Raw genomic sequence first — 18,188 nt, 5'->3', positions numbered from 1 at the left:
AGTTCCCAATAACGACTCCTGGCATGATCCGCCATAGCGTAGAAAAGTAAAAATGCTGCTAAGAGTCAATTTTTGATGCTATTGAAATATTCATGGCAAATGTAAAAGAAATGTGAGCATTGTATAGTTAAATTTACATTACGAGTAACATTTTGACAACATTCTTGGACTGAATCATTTTTTATTCTTCCAACATAATTTATACGTTGAGATACATGAAACATTATTCTACATTATTCCATTACCTGAAGTAATAAACTTTATTCAAGGATGAACCCGAAGGTATCGTTCCCAACACACTCGCCGAGTTCCCTCTTTGTATTGCAATGCTCACCCTTTGTCGAAAGTAGGAAAAAGATTTCGGCTCACCCAAAGCAGCCAGCAGGGTAATAGAAAAAAATAAAGTTGTACTTTAATCGAAGTATCCGAATATTTCCATAACTTTTTTTCTTAATGTCATTGCAAAATTACCATTAAGGCTGCTAATGGTATTATTGGTAAAAAAATACTACTCTATTTGACGTTTAAAAACCTCTATTACCCTGCTAGGTGCTTTGGCTCACCTGTACTAAGTTTGAATTTTCTTCCTAACTCGAAACCGAATGTCTGCGCCTCCTTGGACCAACCACCAAGACAATCGACGGCGAACGCTACAAAGTGATATATGTTGCTGCAAACCGTCTTGTAGTCGTTTCTCTTGTTCACTGACAACATTAAGTTCTCTTTGAACAATCGTATGTGACCAGTCCTTCTTCTGGGACAACTAATGTGGCTTCCTGTAGATTAGGCAATTACTTTCCTTATAGACAAAATACGGTACATCTAATTTTGGTGTTTATTTATTCAAATTTTCTTTTTGTCATCACAATTTTGATATTTTTACATTTCTTTTAAACATATTTGTCACTTTATGTACATGAGATTTCTTTTTATAATTTCCTTTTTAATACTGAATTGAGACCACACAAAATTTTTTATCAAAATAATGTTTTACAGTGACCACAAGTTAAATTTCATCTTTTCATGTCACCTGAAAGATATTCACTCATGTACCGAACATTTACGGAAAACATTGAATCAGATATGGGACGAATACAATTGAGAAGGCATCAAAAGATGAAACTCAAATTTTGGTCATGGTAAATGTACAAAAAAAAGATATCCGAATAATAATTTTCAATTTAAAAAAAAAGACTCTGTGACATAAAATGCATTCACTCGGTAAAATTTTTAAGCGCTGTTGTAGTATTGATTCCATTGGGGTGGTGGCTGTAGACTCGGTAGTTGTTGATAAAATTGCGGCGCTTGTGGAATGTAGTTGTATACCTATGAAAAAGTTTTTTTTTATTGTTTTGTTATTTCTGATCTTTGGAAATCGTTTGATTTAGGATTTTTTTCGATGATCTAATGCAATGTCTATTTATTTGTTACAGACAGCAACGACAAAAATAAGATATGAGCTTTGTTCCCTTATATAGCAAAAAGTATGGCTAAACTAAAGAAGTAAAAGATTACTGATCTCACTCAAAACGAAGATGTTTCATCGCACTATAAACGATGCTTCAAACAAAAAAAAAAAAAACTAACAGATTTAATCGAAATACGACAACAATTGACCCACATGGTATTCATCTGACAATAAGTGGTCAAAATGACAAACAAAATAGTGAAATCTATGATATAATCCATGTCAATAAAACATTCTTGTAAACACTATGTGGGGACGACTGTGTCATAATTAATGTCCAATCATTACGAGTTACATTTTGTGCACTTCGTTATATACGGCAACAAGTCAACGAATTGTATATTATGTAGCTATATGTATCTATGGCACACTGAATGCATTGCTCAGGATGTATACCACACCACGTACATAAGTACCATATAATACATGTTTCGCATAAACAGGCAATATGTGCAGCATTGTGCATAGTGTAAGTCGTTGACCAATTATTTTTATAGACATCAAAAATGCCACAAGACATTGCTAGGCAGATAGGTTTGGTTTTTTATCGCTTAGATCCAAATGCTTAATGACACGAAAGCGCAGAGTTTATCAATTGAATGCAGGAAGGAACAAAATATTTCGATGTCTTGGATAATAGTTCTTCGTAAAGCTTTAATGCAGTAGAAAAAAACAAACAAAAAATCCTATGAACTACTGGCCAGACATAGATATAATTGAGCGTATGGAATTTTACGATGTGATACCATAGACCCGACCCATAGACTTTCGTTAAATTAGTGAATTCATATTGAATTTTGTGAGATTGCTGGTGCTTACATGTATACGATTATTAGTTTAATTTCTTGACCAAACCTCTGTTACTTCAGCGAAATATGGTGCTTTCTTTGCACTATGTGTCGAATGAAATTTTCTTGAATAACTCATAATCGAATGGCTTATGAATAATAGATGAAATGGAAATGGAACAAGTTTAATATTGTCTCGTTAAAGAAAAAAATGCGGGCACATGCACGCGATAAATATATGCAACATTTAACTGGGTGAAACATCCGATGATGCGGGAAATGATTTTGCATTGAACTGAGATTATATACCGGTGATTGTTTCTAAATTGGCATTAATTTGTCGTAGATTATTAAATATTATTTATGACGTAATGTGTACAAAGTACAATCCATGCAACTCTGAATCAATGCAATCACAGTGTTTACAGAATATTTAGCTACATACTCGGTCGGTCAGAGTTCATTGGGTACAGGAAAATTTTAAGTTTTGTTTTTGGAATAATATTAGGTCTGATAGTCGAGCAAAACCAAAAAAAAAAAGTTTTGAGTCATAAGACCTGCTCCTCCTCCTCCTACTCAGTTTTAAAATTGAATGCTGAGAATTGTTCAAGTTCAATTCAAGTTTAAGAAAACTTTAAGGAAACATTCAAGAACCTGCATGGGTTACGCGAAAAATTACGAATTTCGGGTCCCGCTCCCCTTCATGGCCCTTTAGGATAATGCACTGGTTGCTCGTGTAGATTGAGTAGGCCTTTCAGTTGTTCTTAAAATTTTCTCTCTAAAATTGAAGCAATTATTTTTGGACGAAAGAACAGTACGGCAGGAACTTATTCTTATTTGCAAAAGAGTTGCATCAGAAAATGCTATAAAATATTATCGTTCGTTGCTACGCCTCGTTACGAATAAAATAAAATTATGACGATTCATTGAAAACTTTTAATTTTAATGTCTCGGCAGGTCCGTTGAATAAAAATCGTTTAGTGTATGCCATCAAAATAAACCCAACCCAGACCTCCACGAATTGAAATGAACAAATTACTTTTTCTTTATGAGTATGATTTGGCACAATGAAATCATCATAACAAAATTACTATTATCATGTTGTTGAGATCAACGAAAATTAATCACATCATTGTGTGTTCGGAAAATGTGGTTGAAGGATTATTAGCAACCATTCAGCGGTAGTAACATAAATTTTTGGTTTATACCACTTAAAGATTCACCACTGTAACGTCACATATGGAATCTCCAATCTTCTCCAATTTTGTTCAAACTACGTGAAATGGGAGCGAAAACGGTTAGAGGAAATATATGGAAATCATGATAGCTTTCGACCGAATTCAATTTCTTTATACTTGTTTGGATAGACAACAGTTACGTAATTCAACTGATAAAAAATCAGTAAATAGTTGCAGTGAAACATCAACCTAACACGTACAAAGGAGTTTCCAATTTTTGCGGGTATTTATGAGTAAACAAGAGAACGAGTTGAGAATATAATCAAAAAATAATTTTTTTATTTATATGCGAGCCAGATTGTAATCACTCATATTCATTATCATTAATATTAATGTACATACGGTACACACACTGCGTTTATTCGTACAATGAATTATTAAAACCCTCATTCAATGAAATCAACAATGCAGGGATTTTATCTCGATTTGGTGAAAAATAAAGGTATAAATCAGCAGTTGCAATCACTTGAGCTTGAAAGATATTTTTAGAGATTTAAAGCTCTAAAGTCTGTATACACGAATGTTACATATAGGTGGTTGTATATTGACATAATGAATTGATAAATAACGTCGTAAGTATACAAAAAAAATGTTAAAGAGATTAATCGAAGAAGCTTACAACATCCAAAAAAATATATTTCTGGTATCATGTTGTTACGTAATTATTATTCGTTTCAATAAGCATTACAATTAATTTATCGGTCATGAACAAAGATTTTATGAATCAGACAATCTTGAGAGTTCGTTGTTGAACTAATGTCTTTCATTTTTCGGTTTTTAAATGTCTTCCTTGGGATATTTTGTTTCAATCAGTGCTTGAACACTTCAAAAAATTATTAGGGAGACAAGTGGAATCCCATCTACCAAGTGAAGACCGAGAGGCCACATGCAGAACAGTTCCCCACAAGACCAAATCTATGCCGTATTGGCATAGGCTACAGAAAGTGCTGCGAAGGGGACAAACGACAACATTTCTATCATATTCAATCCATGTGACGCATCCTATTTACCATCGAAAGAGATTTTTAAAACAAAATTTACTTACCGGTTGGTAATAAGGCACATATTTCACTTTTTGTTGTTCGTACGCCTTGAATTTCCTCAGTTTCGCCAAATATTTGTCATTATATTTGTCGTATTTATCGTATTTGCCAGAATTATCATAAACATTGTTATCGTTCAAGTAATCGATTTTTTGATACGTTGGCACCACTGCCACATATTGATTTCCGTAGTTCGGAATGTATTGAACAGCCAAACTGCTAACGGGCTTATTAACATCTTGAATCTGATTCGGATGATGCACAATGGTTCCGTATGTTGGTGCTAATGTGGTCGTCGTTGTAGTTGAAGTTGCTGCAGTTGGACTTGCTGCTGTTGGATCCTGATGTAATTGGTTTTTGTGTTGATTTTGTTGTTGTTGTTGCTCCTTTTGCAATTGTCTTTGTCTATCATCTTCGGGGTTATTCAACTTGGGCCGGGATGGTGGTGGCGGTACATATCTGGAAAGTATATGAGAAAAATGACTCAAACTTTATGAAATGATACAAACATTCTGTTATGATGAGATATATTTCTGGGTTTAGGCTGCAACGACTGATACTCAAAACTTGTTCAACAGGTATGCAGGTAAATTTGTTATTTTGGCAATTGTAAGAGTTTAATTTATTTTTTATGTTTGCGGGTCGAAAATCGTTCTTTTCATGAGCGTTCGACTTCGACGGCATTCCTAACATATACATATAGGCCATTACAAAACTCAAGATAAAAGTAAAAAATTCGTGTGTTTCGGCCTCGCCTCGGATAAAGCGGGCTGGAGCACATAAAATTTAATGCCTAGAATGTTAAAATAACTTAAAGTCTTTAAATTTCCCCTCAAGTCTTTGGGAAATTTCTTGTTAAATTTTTGAATTGTCTTTGAATTTCAGTAAGAGACAGAGAAGAAAGCTCTTAGTTTTTGAGTGTGATGATAACAAAATACTCACTTGTATGTGTTTGGATTAGGAATATCATGCGATTGATCTTCCCACACAGGTGCTGGTTCTCGGAATGGTGGTTTTGGTACTGGTGGTAATGTTGATGTTGGCGGTATTATCGGACCAGTATTTGTATTCCAATCTACTCTTATAGCTACTGTGCTGGATAAATATGTGACTATGACTAAGGTAACTAATTGGCACTGGAATGAAAAGAAGAAAAAAGAAAAGTTAATTACGAGGAAAGCATTGCTATATCATACTGAGCGGCTTTAATAAACAATAAGTTCCCATAATTAAGAACTCTTCTCAATAAAACAAACAATGAAATATAATTAATCATGCACGCAAAATACTTCGACCGTCTTCGAAATTTAATTGAACCGTTGAACATGTAAAACATGGCTCATCCATCTAAACCGAATGATTAATTGAACAATCATGTCCGAGAAGAGTCTGACATAACAAAACATTAAAATCTTCAAAAATACAACGAGAAAAGAGAATGTAAAAATTAATTTGCGCATAAATTTAGCTGCTCTATAGTTATATCTGTTTGTGCACAGTAATCGAAATGTATACACCATCTCTCACCCACGATTCCATGAGCATTGAGCATGTTATTTCTTATTAACAATTTGATTTCAATTTAGCAATTCGCTAGGTAATAAACAAAAACAACATTTTCATTCCTCACAAAATAATAAAATTAAAACCGAAAACATTTAACTGAAATCAATTATCATTCATTGGGTGATTTAGTGTTATTATTTGTCTGGCTTGTGTGGCTATATTCGCACCTTCAAATGTAAAATGTAATCCTGCGATGTAATCGCAATTACATAAATGCATTGCATACGATGGTAACAACACTTTGGTTTCTGTGTGCAATAAAATATCTACATTGATATCTTAATAGAACGTACGACTCATTTGGCGTAAGTGATTAGATTTTTAGTCTGCTCTGTAATAAGAAAATTACTGGAGAATTGCTGGTGTATAAGGTGATAGTGAGCTGATAATGATAATGTACCAATGCTTCTTGTGGATGTGATTCGAAGGTCATCGTGGCAATTGATTTAATTAAGGTATTAATAGCTCAAGTAAATGAGTCATGATTGCACGAATTTGAGTGTGTGTGTGAATATGTATCTGAACTTGAACTTCGTAGCCTTAGGCCGAGGGTCACAGTATACGTATATATTGTGTGTCTAAAAAAGCATTTATCACTATGAGTTGTATAAGAATGTTTTCTCAACTCAGTGACGAAAATTTTCATTGCTTTATTGAGAAAAATGTTGTGCGCACCTCTGTGATAAATACAGCCTTTATTGCCTAAAAATGTATTTATGACTCTGTGGAATAAAACAATTATTAAACGTAAAGCTTTTGCAGGATCAGCAACAACTGAACTTCACCAGCTGATCAAGCACACTCTACTTTTATAATACGCAATCAAAACACATTCTAAACAACGAAGTCATACGTGTTATGTGCGCACATAGATGACCTTAACGTATGTATGCACTGTATGTAGCTTGTCTTTGAATTGTTTTCTTTACAAAGGTATTGTCTTTGTCGACAAACTGGAGATGTTCAGCTGTTACTGATTCTGCACAAGCTTTTCTTTAATGATTGTATTTATTTGTGAAATGAGGTATATGACAGTAATTTTCCTAATGAATTCTAAAAGGTTTATTTAGCGAATGAGAGGTTTCCAAGTCTAGCCGGTGGGGACTGCTGGAATCGAATTCGCTAAAAAAAAGTTAGGCACAGCGTTTTTCTTAAATGACGTGGAAAATCAGGAGATAAACTCGCTGTATTTCAACACTAGTTAGGAAAATAAATATTTTGTCACTAGATACTTAGATTGTCACTCGAGGCCTTTACCACATTGTAGCTGGGCCTGCTTTGAGTATTTGTCTGATCCAATTCATTTTCATTCGAGCTAACGTTCAGCTAAAAGGTTCTCAAGATGCGTCTGGAACAACTGTTCAACCGAGTCGCCTTTCACGTTTCACAACCACTGAGAGGTAGATTATCATGAAACTGCACATCTGCAGGTTGCTTAAAATTTGTGGTAGGGGCCGTCCATAAAGGACGTCCGCGATTTTTCTGGAATTTTAGACCCTCCCTCCCCCTTGTTCGCACTTTTGCACTACACACATGTATGGCGGTCACACTTTGGCGAACCCCCCCTCACCCCTATAGTGCGGACGTCCTTTATGGACGGCCCCTAACCTCCAAATGTTGATTAACTCTCCAGATGACTGTCGCTCTTTTCAGTCAAGAATGACTCTCCGCAAAAAAAATGATTCAGCGCTCGAAATTATGAGATTATTATCGTAATCTGAACAACAATATAATAGTTGCTATTCGATGAACTTAAAAGCCAAAAAAAATTATTCTCACGATCTCATCGCTAAATTTATTTAAAATAATTTTATGAAGTGAAAATGTACATTAAAAAATCATTTCCATCATCTTATGCTTAAAGCCATTATTTGGTTGTGCGAACAACAACGTGAACCTATTCTGATATTTTTTTTATTCGTTGAACTGATGCACACATTATAGTAAATCTACATTTTATGGAAGTAAGGCACGATTAATGAAATTCTCCTGCCAAATATTGTGCGCTTTTAAAATGATGCAATCACGCGTCGTGTAAATTCACTCTCGTTTGCTGTAAATTAATTTCAATTATAATAATGTCAAAATATTATACCCAATTTACTTAACAAATGTGCTGGTAGTTAACCTTATTGACTTCGTCATATTTAAACTATCCGTTCCGTTGCTTAACGTTTTCAGTGAGAAGGAAAAAAAATTGTAAATTCTGCTGCAACATAATTTTCTGCTCGTCATTTACATTCAGAAATTAATGGAAAACGTAACCCGATCAGAATGGTCAAATAGGTTTTTACTGTGAGATATTAATGCTTTCTGTTAAAAGTGTTGACTGTTGACTCGAGTGTTGCACTTTACTTTTTTCCCATTGGGATACTTATGAATTCATGGCGAAGCAGAAAGTTTTTGTTTTGCAATGGACAACATTGGTTACGTGTAATACAAATTATGTTTCTTGTTGGTCTTTTTCTCTCTCAATATTTTTTATCGAAAAGAATAACTAAGACACTCTGTTTCTGCATTTTTGTTAGCAAATCAATTTTTTCCTGACAAGAATTAATTGCAAAAAATTAAAGCACAGATAGAAAGTTGACATTCGATTTAAACACCCTGAATTACATTATACGACTTCCTTTTACGGTAATTGCCTACATTTATTCAATTTTACATAAATGACATGTAAATGTCTGCGTCCAGCTTCATTGAGCTTCGATTTTTCAACCTAATCATAAAATTAATTTGCTAAAATTTACTTTTAATGAAAACAAACTTGACTTGACTTGACACTGCAAGACCAGAAATGGTGTCCTTTGAGTTTACCTTAAAAAATCTCTGCAATTATTTTCTTAAAATAAGGAAATAACAAGTCACATCTGGCGTTTCTGTTATTGGCCTCGATAATGACCTACTTGAGGTTAATTTATTGATATTCATTCAGAAAAAACTTATCAGCGAATAATATTAATTAAAAATCTTATTAGAAAATATTACAATAAATTGTTGCTCGCAGATGTTTAGACTGCAGTTTTGCAATTTCAAATGAAATATTTGAATAAATCGTATTATAGCAACTGAAACGCCGATGCAATTGTTTAAAAAACAAAATTATAAATTATAATCAACAACAAATTTCAAATCGGAAATTGCCATTAATTTTAACAACGATAATGTGCAGATTTTGCTATTAGTCTTCGAAATAGCTAGTCAAAATGATAAAATTGTTTTGCAGACTAAGAAATAAAATTATTATCAATTAGGGGACGTTCAAAAATGACGTCCTGAGACATGAGAGATAGTGATATTCACTAACTTTCAAAGCTCAATATAACAGCGTAAGTCTTGTCTTTATTTGTTTACAATCCCTTCCAAACTTCTCAAAAACGGCACCAATAGTTTAAGCTTATGAAATGATCTGGGTGGACTTTGACAGCTTTTGCTTACAAAAATGATGCGAAAGTCAACGCATCACACCTTTTTAATATTGGGAACGAGATTGAAATAGTCATTTGTGTACCTGATTTGGACGATTGATTTTAGGCAATTTCGCGAGTTGTAGGCCGCTTACAAGCGACAGTGCCTAAAATCAATCGTGCAAAGCAGGTACAAATGTGAGTTTTCATGCAAAGGGCCGAAAACTCGAGAAAAAATCAAAAATTTCCCTCATTTTCGGCCCGAAGCTGGAATTGCTGAAACCACTTACTTAAAATCAAAAATTAATGAAATTTACCGAAAAGCTTCTAGGGATCGTTCACAGATGCGAACTTATACTCGAGTATAATCAAGAATATATGCGTATATCCGGTGAATCAAATATAAATCGTATAACGACAACTGTCAACTGAAAAATAATTAAATAATTAAATTTCGAGTCGACGGATTTTGGTCAATTTTGTTTGCAAGTAGATTACGTGGTTCAGTACTTATTGAAAATTATTTTAGTGTTTCGAGCTTTCTCGGGAACAAACAGTTTCCTTCATCAGGGACTTAAATAGAATGAATTTTCTTAGGTCTCTTGCAACGGTGAATTTTGGTAGATTTCAGTTAATTTCTGTTAGTTTTGCTAAATTTTGATAAATCTGCAACAGTTGGTATATTTTGTCAACATGTAATCAATTATCACTAAATTAAGTTGAAAAGGCGTTTTTAGGCTAAACTCTTGCTGCCAGCAAGTTGCTGCAGTTGAAATATTATTATGGATGGTGAATCGAACATTATTAGTTTTCGTTGAGCGTTAATAGTATATTACTTCCGAGGTTCCAAGTTGTGTATTTGATAAGTGGGGTGTTACAGCCCGACCCGAAGGGGAGAGCTGTATTCCCCACTTGTCAAATAACTACTTGGAACCTCGTAAGTACAATGCTTTACGTGATTAGGCAATGTAAATGAGAATGAAACATGCCGTAACACGTAAAAATAATTCCATTAACCAATATTTTTATTTAGCAGATAGACACAAAGTCTTTTACTTCATTAGTTTTAACGTTCTGTTATATAATTAGGCAGTGGTCAGTGGTCATAATTTAGTTTCGTCGCTTCAACTATTGTTAACAGATGACAAAGCTGTTTATGAAAGTCGATTTTACTGACATTTTTAAGGACGACAAAAAATGTAAAAAAAAAGTTAAGTAATTGCCATACAGTGGCCGGTTTTAGAATGTTAGTCACTGTATATCAGCTAATGCACGTTACAAGACGATGATCGTAGATACAGTATGTAGTTTCAAAACAAATACCTTTAGGTGGTCTCATAATTGGTCTTAAAATTCGAATGGATTCATAATTTAAAATTAAATAATTTTGTGCACGGTTTCATCATTTTATCATCCATATTCCAAATGGTTTGTGGTTATAAATATGGAGAAAAAAAATAATTGAAAATGTGTAAAAATTCATGAGAATTTATTAAGAAGATCAATTTTATAGATTCAACAATTGTTTCGCTTAACTCTTGCTTTTTTTAGGCAATGTCGGATTTTGAAATGTACATTTTAAAAGTAAATGAATGTAGTTTTTTTTATCATGTTGTTTTCCAAACAACTCGCGCGCTTGTGTATACTCTGGGTATACAAGAGAACAGAGCACATTGGCAATATTTATTTTATTTATTCGCGTAACAATCATTTACATGGAAATTAAAGCAAGATTCAAGGTCTAATGAACAATCTCGTTTAAATTTTACGTTAAAATTACAGCTGAAGTGTATCATCTACTTCACAATCCATCGCTATCTTCAATTCTTCATATTACACTCTTTTAACATTCATTCAGAAACAAGATTGTTTTTCTGTCACGACTCGCCGCTTCTTTTTTTATATTTTATTTTAGCAAGAAAAAAAAAATGAAAATGGTTCTATGCGTCACTTTGCACTATTACCTACAATTTTGTGTTGCTCGAAACATTATTACGTTTATGGCAATTCGTTTCCATTTAATGGATCGATCAAAGTTTATTTATTTATTTCATTAAAATTTATTGACAATTTGATTGATTTTGTGATTGGTTTTTTCAATGTAATAGGCAGAAAAATTGATTATTTGGAGTACATTACGGGGTTCATTAAGTATTAAGCATCAGTTTAAAGCGCAATGACTATTCACGCCATTAAACAAATGATTTTTTAAGCACGTAGTCTCATTGATATACAGAAAACAATTATTATTTCTTGCACAATAATCAGGGTATTTCGTACTGATGCGGGCGTGATGAAAGTGAAGAAAAGTGAAGAAAAAAGTTTCAGTTATTGAGAGAACGTTTGAAAAATCCACCACACCTTCGTTCTATTACTAGTGCCAATGGAAACACTGAACCTATTTTCACCATCGCTTAAGACTAGCAATAGGTTAAGTTTAGGTGTAACCTGAAATTGACCTGATTGCCTGCTTAACCTTGAATTTACTCAGTACTGAAGCACTAATATGCGCAGCGAAGTGCAACTTATGAGGACCGCAAATCATACTATTTTCGATTAAATGCAAAAAACGATCGACGTAATTTGAGATTGTTTCTTTGCCTCCCATATTAGTTAATCTATTATTAGCAACAAGAAGCAAACGGCTAGTCGTATAATATATCAACAATAAAGACAAAAATAAGCGACGAACTTTGAATTGTGTTCACATATATGGTAGAATGTATGTTGAAATGAAACAAAAGATTTGTATCAAACGCTACACAGCAAATACTCAGCGTAAGTTGTCCGTCGATTGTTTACTATAACGTAATTATCAAGTTTTATGTTTACTTATCACAATTTAAATATTTTGGCTTGTTTTAATGATATTTTATTGATTTTTCAAAGAAAACGAACATTATTATCTAAACAAAAAAAAATATTTACATTTGGTTACAGCACAAATAAACACAAAAACTCCATGATTACGAGCAATATATCGATTCATGAACGAATATTCATTCGCTTTATGTCTTTAATGCGTTCTGTTGGTACTTCCAGTTGTTTTTTCTGCGTTCCCTTAAAGAACATATGATTTAAAGACGTTGTAAGTTAAGCACTACACAGGTCAACTTGAAGTCTTCAGTTCAGGATCAATTTAACGATATGACAAGTCAACATGAATTTGACCCAAATGAAGACTTAGTTGACTCATGTAGCGCCGATATAAACAACGAGAAGCTAGTACTTTCGATCTATTGTCTAGGTCTCAACGCGGCGATTGAGTTTGTTTTACGTGATGTGAATTTGACTTGTACCAAGCCTTTTGAACATATCAGATATCAGCCACACACCTGCGTTGTCTTCGCACAATTAAAAAAAAAAATGAAGATGTCTTCGATAAAAAATTGATTGCTGTAAGAGAATCACATAATATGAGACTTGAGGACAGTTTCCAGGAATTGAACGGTTTCTTATTTTAGATCATCATTTCATAAGTGGCATGAACAATAAAGATATCATATTTATACTGCAACAGCAAAGATGATCGAAGAAATGATGAAGTTTCAGTAAACTCTAAATTGGTAGCATTTGGCGTTTAATGCAAGACTCGGGCTCATTCTTATCTCAGCACAAAATCTACATATATTTTCAACTTCGACGAACTGAGTATTTATATGTTGAAGAGTTCTTAGAGGTTAATGTCAACCGAAACTGTGTCAGTTTGCTTCAGATGTTTTAGCATCAGCTACGAAACCTGTGTAAGAAATTTGTTTGCTTGACCATCGGGTAAAACAGCAGCTGAAGTAAACTTCGGTACAAATTTGGTTGGCATTTACTGTATTGGTAACCGAACAATTGTAATTTAATATTATAAATAAAAGTATCACTTACCGCTGATGACTGACAAATCATTTTCGCTAAAATATCGTAATGTCCACTTTAAATTTATTGCGATTGATTGCAGAAAATTATCCAAAAGATTCTTCTTTTTCTCAAATAATATTGTTGTTTGATTTATTATGTTCACTTAACCTATTTATATGGTTCACTAAACTATTGTTTTTACAGTCATTTAGTTTACAGATGTTGTTATTAATCCTTTCAATAGTTGATCGCTTTCAACGTGCTTTAAAATAGAAAACGTTTTCTCCGGTTAATTACAAATTCTTCATTTTGTCTAGTTTATGAACAATTCGGTGTTGAAATATGAGTGTATCGGAATCGATGCTTATGTCGTTACATTTAATGTTGACTTCGGTGGATTTTTCAAAATAGAGAAAGAGGCGTGCGACGTTAGCGAATTATAAAGAAAATGTCCAACGACAGTTGTTTGGACCAGTGAAATATATTATGTACATTTGGTAAATTCTAAATAAACGTTGACACTTTTATTATAGTTTACTATTAATTCACATAAATGTGTATTATGCCCTCATCTATTCAATTTTATTAATCACTTGATCAATTCATAATCATATCTAATTATAACTATTTGTGAATTGCTTGCTCATTCAATTTTTTTTCCCAACTAAAAAAAAACAAATCTCGTGAACCACAAACATTAACTGGCATGTTAATATTATGATGAATATTATGATTATCTTCAAAAAATAATAAAAAGTGTACGTGTTATCCAACTTGAGTGTTTCTTAATCAGATTGTATTCAAACAGCTTATGGTTACTCGAACAAAAAAAATATTTGAAGATTTTGCTGTAAGTCATTCATTCATATACAATAACCGATCTATCAAAACCGTTCAAAGCCACATTCATTGCATTCGAAAGAACTTGTTTCTCACGTAATGTGACCAACAATTAAATTATGTGCGGTGTATAGTTTTAGATAGTTTTTAGGTACTTCGGCGCACCAGTCTGAAGACGAAACGATCACTTCTTTGCCAATCAGACACAGGTATAGGAAAGTTAGATCTAGAGTAAAGTTATTATGGACCAAATGCTCCATCGCAACAAATTAACTCGAGATCCTTTCGATAGATCAAAAAATTACCTTTCAAGAAAAAGTTTACGGAATCTCCTAAAAACTTGACGTAAGTCAAATTCAGTAGAAACGAAAGCTGACGAAGATAAAAAAAACAACTACGACCTATTGACACATAGGTTTCGCATCAGTTCAGCTCGAATCTTCATTTCACCTTCATCGGGTTTGTTGTGACTCATGTGCACGAAATGTTGGAAATCGAAGTAGTAAATGAAGATCCAAAGATAGATTGAAGGACAAGTGTAGCATAAGTAGCGTACGGTGTAAAAAAAACAGCGAATAAGGTTAGTGTCTTGGTCATAGCGATGAAATCTTTCGTATTGCGAAGGGTATGCTCCAAGTTGTTCGTTTATACGAATTCATTGAGCAATTTTTGATACGTTGGGCTAGCAGGGACTGTTTTTAAGATGACATTTTTCGATATTTTTCAATTTCTCCTAAATGTTTCCATAATAATAAGTTAATAAAATATTTTTGTGAAATTTCGAGGGAAAAGGACAATTTCGCATATTTAAATAAAATCATTCGATTCATTAAAAAATTTTTTTTAAAAAATGTGGGAAAAAGTTTTCCCAAAAATAGTCCCTGTGTGCTTGGAACCAAGGTCCGAAGATTATCTCCATTTTTTTTAAATATTCTCGAAGCGTGATGTGAACTTATGCAAAACGAATAAATGATGGGTTAAACACACACTCAATGTACCTTCATTCCCAGTAAGTTTTATTGATTCTTTCAACCAGAATGCGCTTAGACGTACAAGAAAAAAACGACATCGAAACAAGGTAAGCGATATGTTTATCAAATCGATCGAATAACCTCTAATTATTGATGTCATTAAAAACTGTTGCTCATATTTTATAACAACCTGACCGTATAATGTTTGTTAAACTGAGCTAAACTGAATATTTACAACGATACAAAATAAAAATATCAATTTATGGATCAGCTTTTATATTATGCAGCGCAATTAAAAGTAAAAACACAAGGTGAGTTCAAAACAAAATTTGTTCATTTTGCTGATATTTTTCGTTGTATTAACGAACACTGTACTTTGTAATGAACTTGAACTTGAACTCATGAATTTTATACTTTTGGTTGAACAGGCTTAGGTGTCATTAAATTATGACAATTGACCATTTACGATGAATTCACTTATAATTGGAAGATATGTGAGCTTATTGTTTTTAGGAAAATTAGATTTGTTGAGACTTAGTATTTCATAAAGCTTCAATTACTAGAGGGTGATCCAGTATTCACGATGGAAATGTGTTCCAGGAAATTTCTATCAAAGGCCTTACCAATTTGAAATTTACCAGCCTCAGTTTAACCATCCACTGACTGCTTGCCATAAACAATTTTACTATCAGACCTATTACAGCATTTGATCGAAGTATTTTTAGACGATTGACTTCAAATCTTTTACTTCATTTTTTTAAACATTCTTTTTTAAATGATGTAAGATCTCATTCAAAGCTTGTCGATGATGTTAACAGAATAACATAGTGTCAGAAATACTAAGGCTTTCACTTTTTCCTGACGATAGAGTCAGTAACTCATCATTTTCTGCTGAATTTATACAAACAGCCCAAGTAAATGGCACGCACCTTCAGTAGGTCTATATACAAATTTTGTTATCTATAACATCCAACTAATGTATTCAAGACCAATGTAGAAACTCAGTCCAGAAAATTAAAAACCGTCGTCTCGTCGCCGTAATTATTATTGTTGTCGATCCGATTCGATACACTCATTATTTCATTTTTGGTATAATCATCACAATATATTCATAAATTAGATAACTTCTTAATTATTTGCTCAAATCACACAATTCCGAAGTGAAACATCACATCGTATTGTAATACATTCAAATTGTAAGTAAAGTTTAAAAAAAGAAATATTTTTTTACACGACGGATTGATGAATTCCCAGTGTGTAATATAACGCGACTGAAATCGGTTGCGTGACAAACGCGCTGACGACAACAGCAAAACTAAACGAATCGTACGATGATTACACTATGTTAACCGAACGACTCAATGTAACTTTTTTTTTGAAGATTCATAACTAAAGATTCTACAACTGAATTTTCTTCAACATTTTGCCAGTGTTTTACTCTCATCACCGCGAAGAGTGCGGTAAATTGTTGGTAAATGAAGAGAGCAAAGTCATCATGTATATTCAAATGAATATTGAATTTATACATTAAAAGGCAAAGCTAAAAGATTTCTCGTAACACTCTCTTTGAATACAAAATGCTGAGGATTGGAACTGTTGTTGGTATATTATCAGGTAAATTGCAATATGAGCAGATTATAGTGTGTTAGATGACTATAGTATGAGATGAATTATTGCAATATAAGTGAGAAGAAACGGAAATCTGAGAATTATGTAATTCTGTTTTGAAGAGACTTAATTCTCCTAAACATTTTCAAATTGTTTTTCTTCGTATGTGTCTTCGATGTATGATGTTAATGGTTCATATGATATTACGATAAGCCTGACTGCCAACACCAGCAACATTTATTCTTTTTTTCCTATGTTGTCAATCACTCCATCCTCCTAGAAACCACACAATAAAAAATATTTAATAATTTATGAATCGTCAATTTATTCGTGCGGTTTTTTTTCGCCTTTGTAAAGTTAAGTAGATTCCAATCTTTTCATTTTTTTTGCTTTAAATTTTTTGATATTAAAGAAGATCTTATAATTTATGGTTAATTGTTTTGCGCAGTTGGTAAGTTTTGATTAATTTCGAATGACTTAACAACGAAGATTTTATGTTCATGATATTCGTAAGAAGAAGAAAAATTACACGAAGCAGATAAAGCTCACTACACCGAATCATCCAGGTCGAATGTAAAGTTAAGCTGAAGAGTTACTAAAAATTTTAAATGTTGATTATGCGATGGCTTTCCAAGGACAAAAAATATCAAAATTGTCTCATGGCGAGTAAACGTTGACTTCCTTGGGTAAAAAGACAGCGAATTAATTTCGAACATGTAAAATATGACACACGGATGACGCAATTGATTTTTTTTAAATTTTTTCTTTATTTAGATCGTGAAACAATTGAAAATAGTATAAATAATGATCAAGAACATTAAGGGTATTCCAAATTCCAAGACACGACTTTATACTCTAGTTTTTTCACCAGTCGACCACCTCCTTCAACAGTGATTCTTAACGTTTTAGTTCTGAGTTCCAGTTTTTTTTGTGATAATTCGTAGATGCTCGGTTGCCATCTACGTCACGTTACAACTCTCATCTAATTTTTACCTAACGTTACAAGTTCAAATAACCATTCTGGCATCGTACAGCGTCGGTACTGTTGCGGGCCGTAACTTAAATTTTTCCTTCTGATCTATCACATTACATCATAATCTTGAACCGTCTCTTTAAAGGTAATATGTCCACTGATCGAAATTTTTGCATTATCAACTCGAACAACTCAAATTCTCTCCAATAGGACTTTGGATTGAAAAATAAATTTGCAACATTAATCAGCATGAAGATAATTTAACTTATTTCATCCGCTCGAAGTCAACGGTGCGTTTATCACTATCTGTAGTTGCTGTAATTGCACAGCCCAGAGATGCCAAAACAGCAGTAAAATAAATCCCCTTACTTTATAAGTCTTTTGAAAATTATTTTGTTCGTTTAGTGAAATTGAACAATGTCTTTAGTAGAAAGGTG

General features: G+C 33.1%; 1 protein-coding gene across 2 annotated transcripts; it reads right to left on the bottom strand.

Annotated features, from left to right (window-relative positions):
• Positions 1-820: 820 nt before the first annotated feature.
• LOC119080639 (probable serine/threonine-protein kinase samkC) lies at positions 821-16,554 on the bottom strand. 2 transcript variants are annotated; one of them, XM_037189053.1, is made up of 5 exons: positions 16,296-16,482; positions 13,387-13,621; positions 5,480-5,673; positions 4,540-4,996; positions 821-1,326 (listed from the first exon to the last, which is right to left on the bottom strand). In XM_037189053.1, the coding sequence occupies exons 2-5, from the start codon at positions 13,405-13,407 to the stop codon at positions 1,231-1,233; spliced, it is 768 nt and encodes a 255-aa protein (XP_037044948.1). In that variant the 5' UTR covers positions 13,408-13,621; positions 16,296-16,482; the 3' UTR covers positions 821-1,230. The 2 variants fall into 2 exon arrangements, with proteins under 2 accessions (XP_037044948.1, XP_037044947.1); XM_037189052.1 differs by having other exon boundaries at positions 891-1,326; positions 16,402-16,554.
• Between the last annotated feature and the right edge of the window lie 1,634 nt (positions 16,555-18,188).

Source organism: Bradysia coprophila, unplaced genomic scaffold, assembly GCF_014529535.1.
Source record: "Bradysia coprophila strain Holo2 unplaced genomic scaffold, BU_Bcop_v1 contig_350, whole genome shotgun sequence".
Classification (NCBI taxonomy): domain Eukaryota; kingdom Metazoa; phylum Arthropoda; class Insecta; order Diptera; family Sciaridae; genus Bradysia; species Bradysia coprophila.
This window is presented reverse-complemented; position numbering and strand designations above follow the sequence as displayed.

Excerpts from the sequence above, each read along its gene's own strand:
- LOC119080639 (XM_037189052.1), bottom strand. The coding sequence starts at position 13,407 with ATGATTTGTCAGTCATCAGCG. Across the intron at positions 5,674-13,386 it reads TGATTTGTCAGTCATCAGCG|TGCCAATTAGTTACCTTAGT; the intron begins GTAAGTGATACT and ends TTTTCATTCCAG. Across the intron at positions 1,327-4,539 it reads ATGTGCCTTATTACCAACCG|GTATACAACTACATTCCACA; the intron begins GTAAGTAAATTT and ends ACTTTTTCATAG.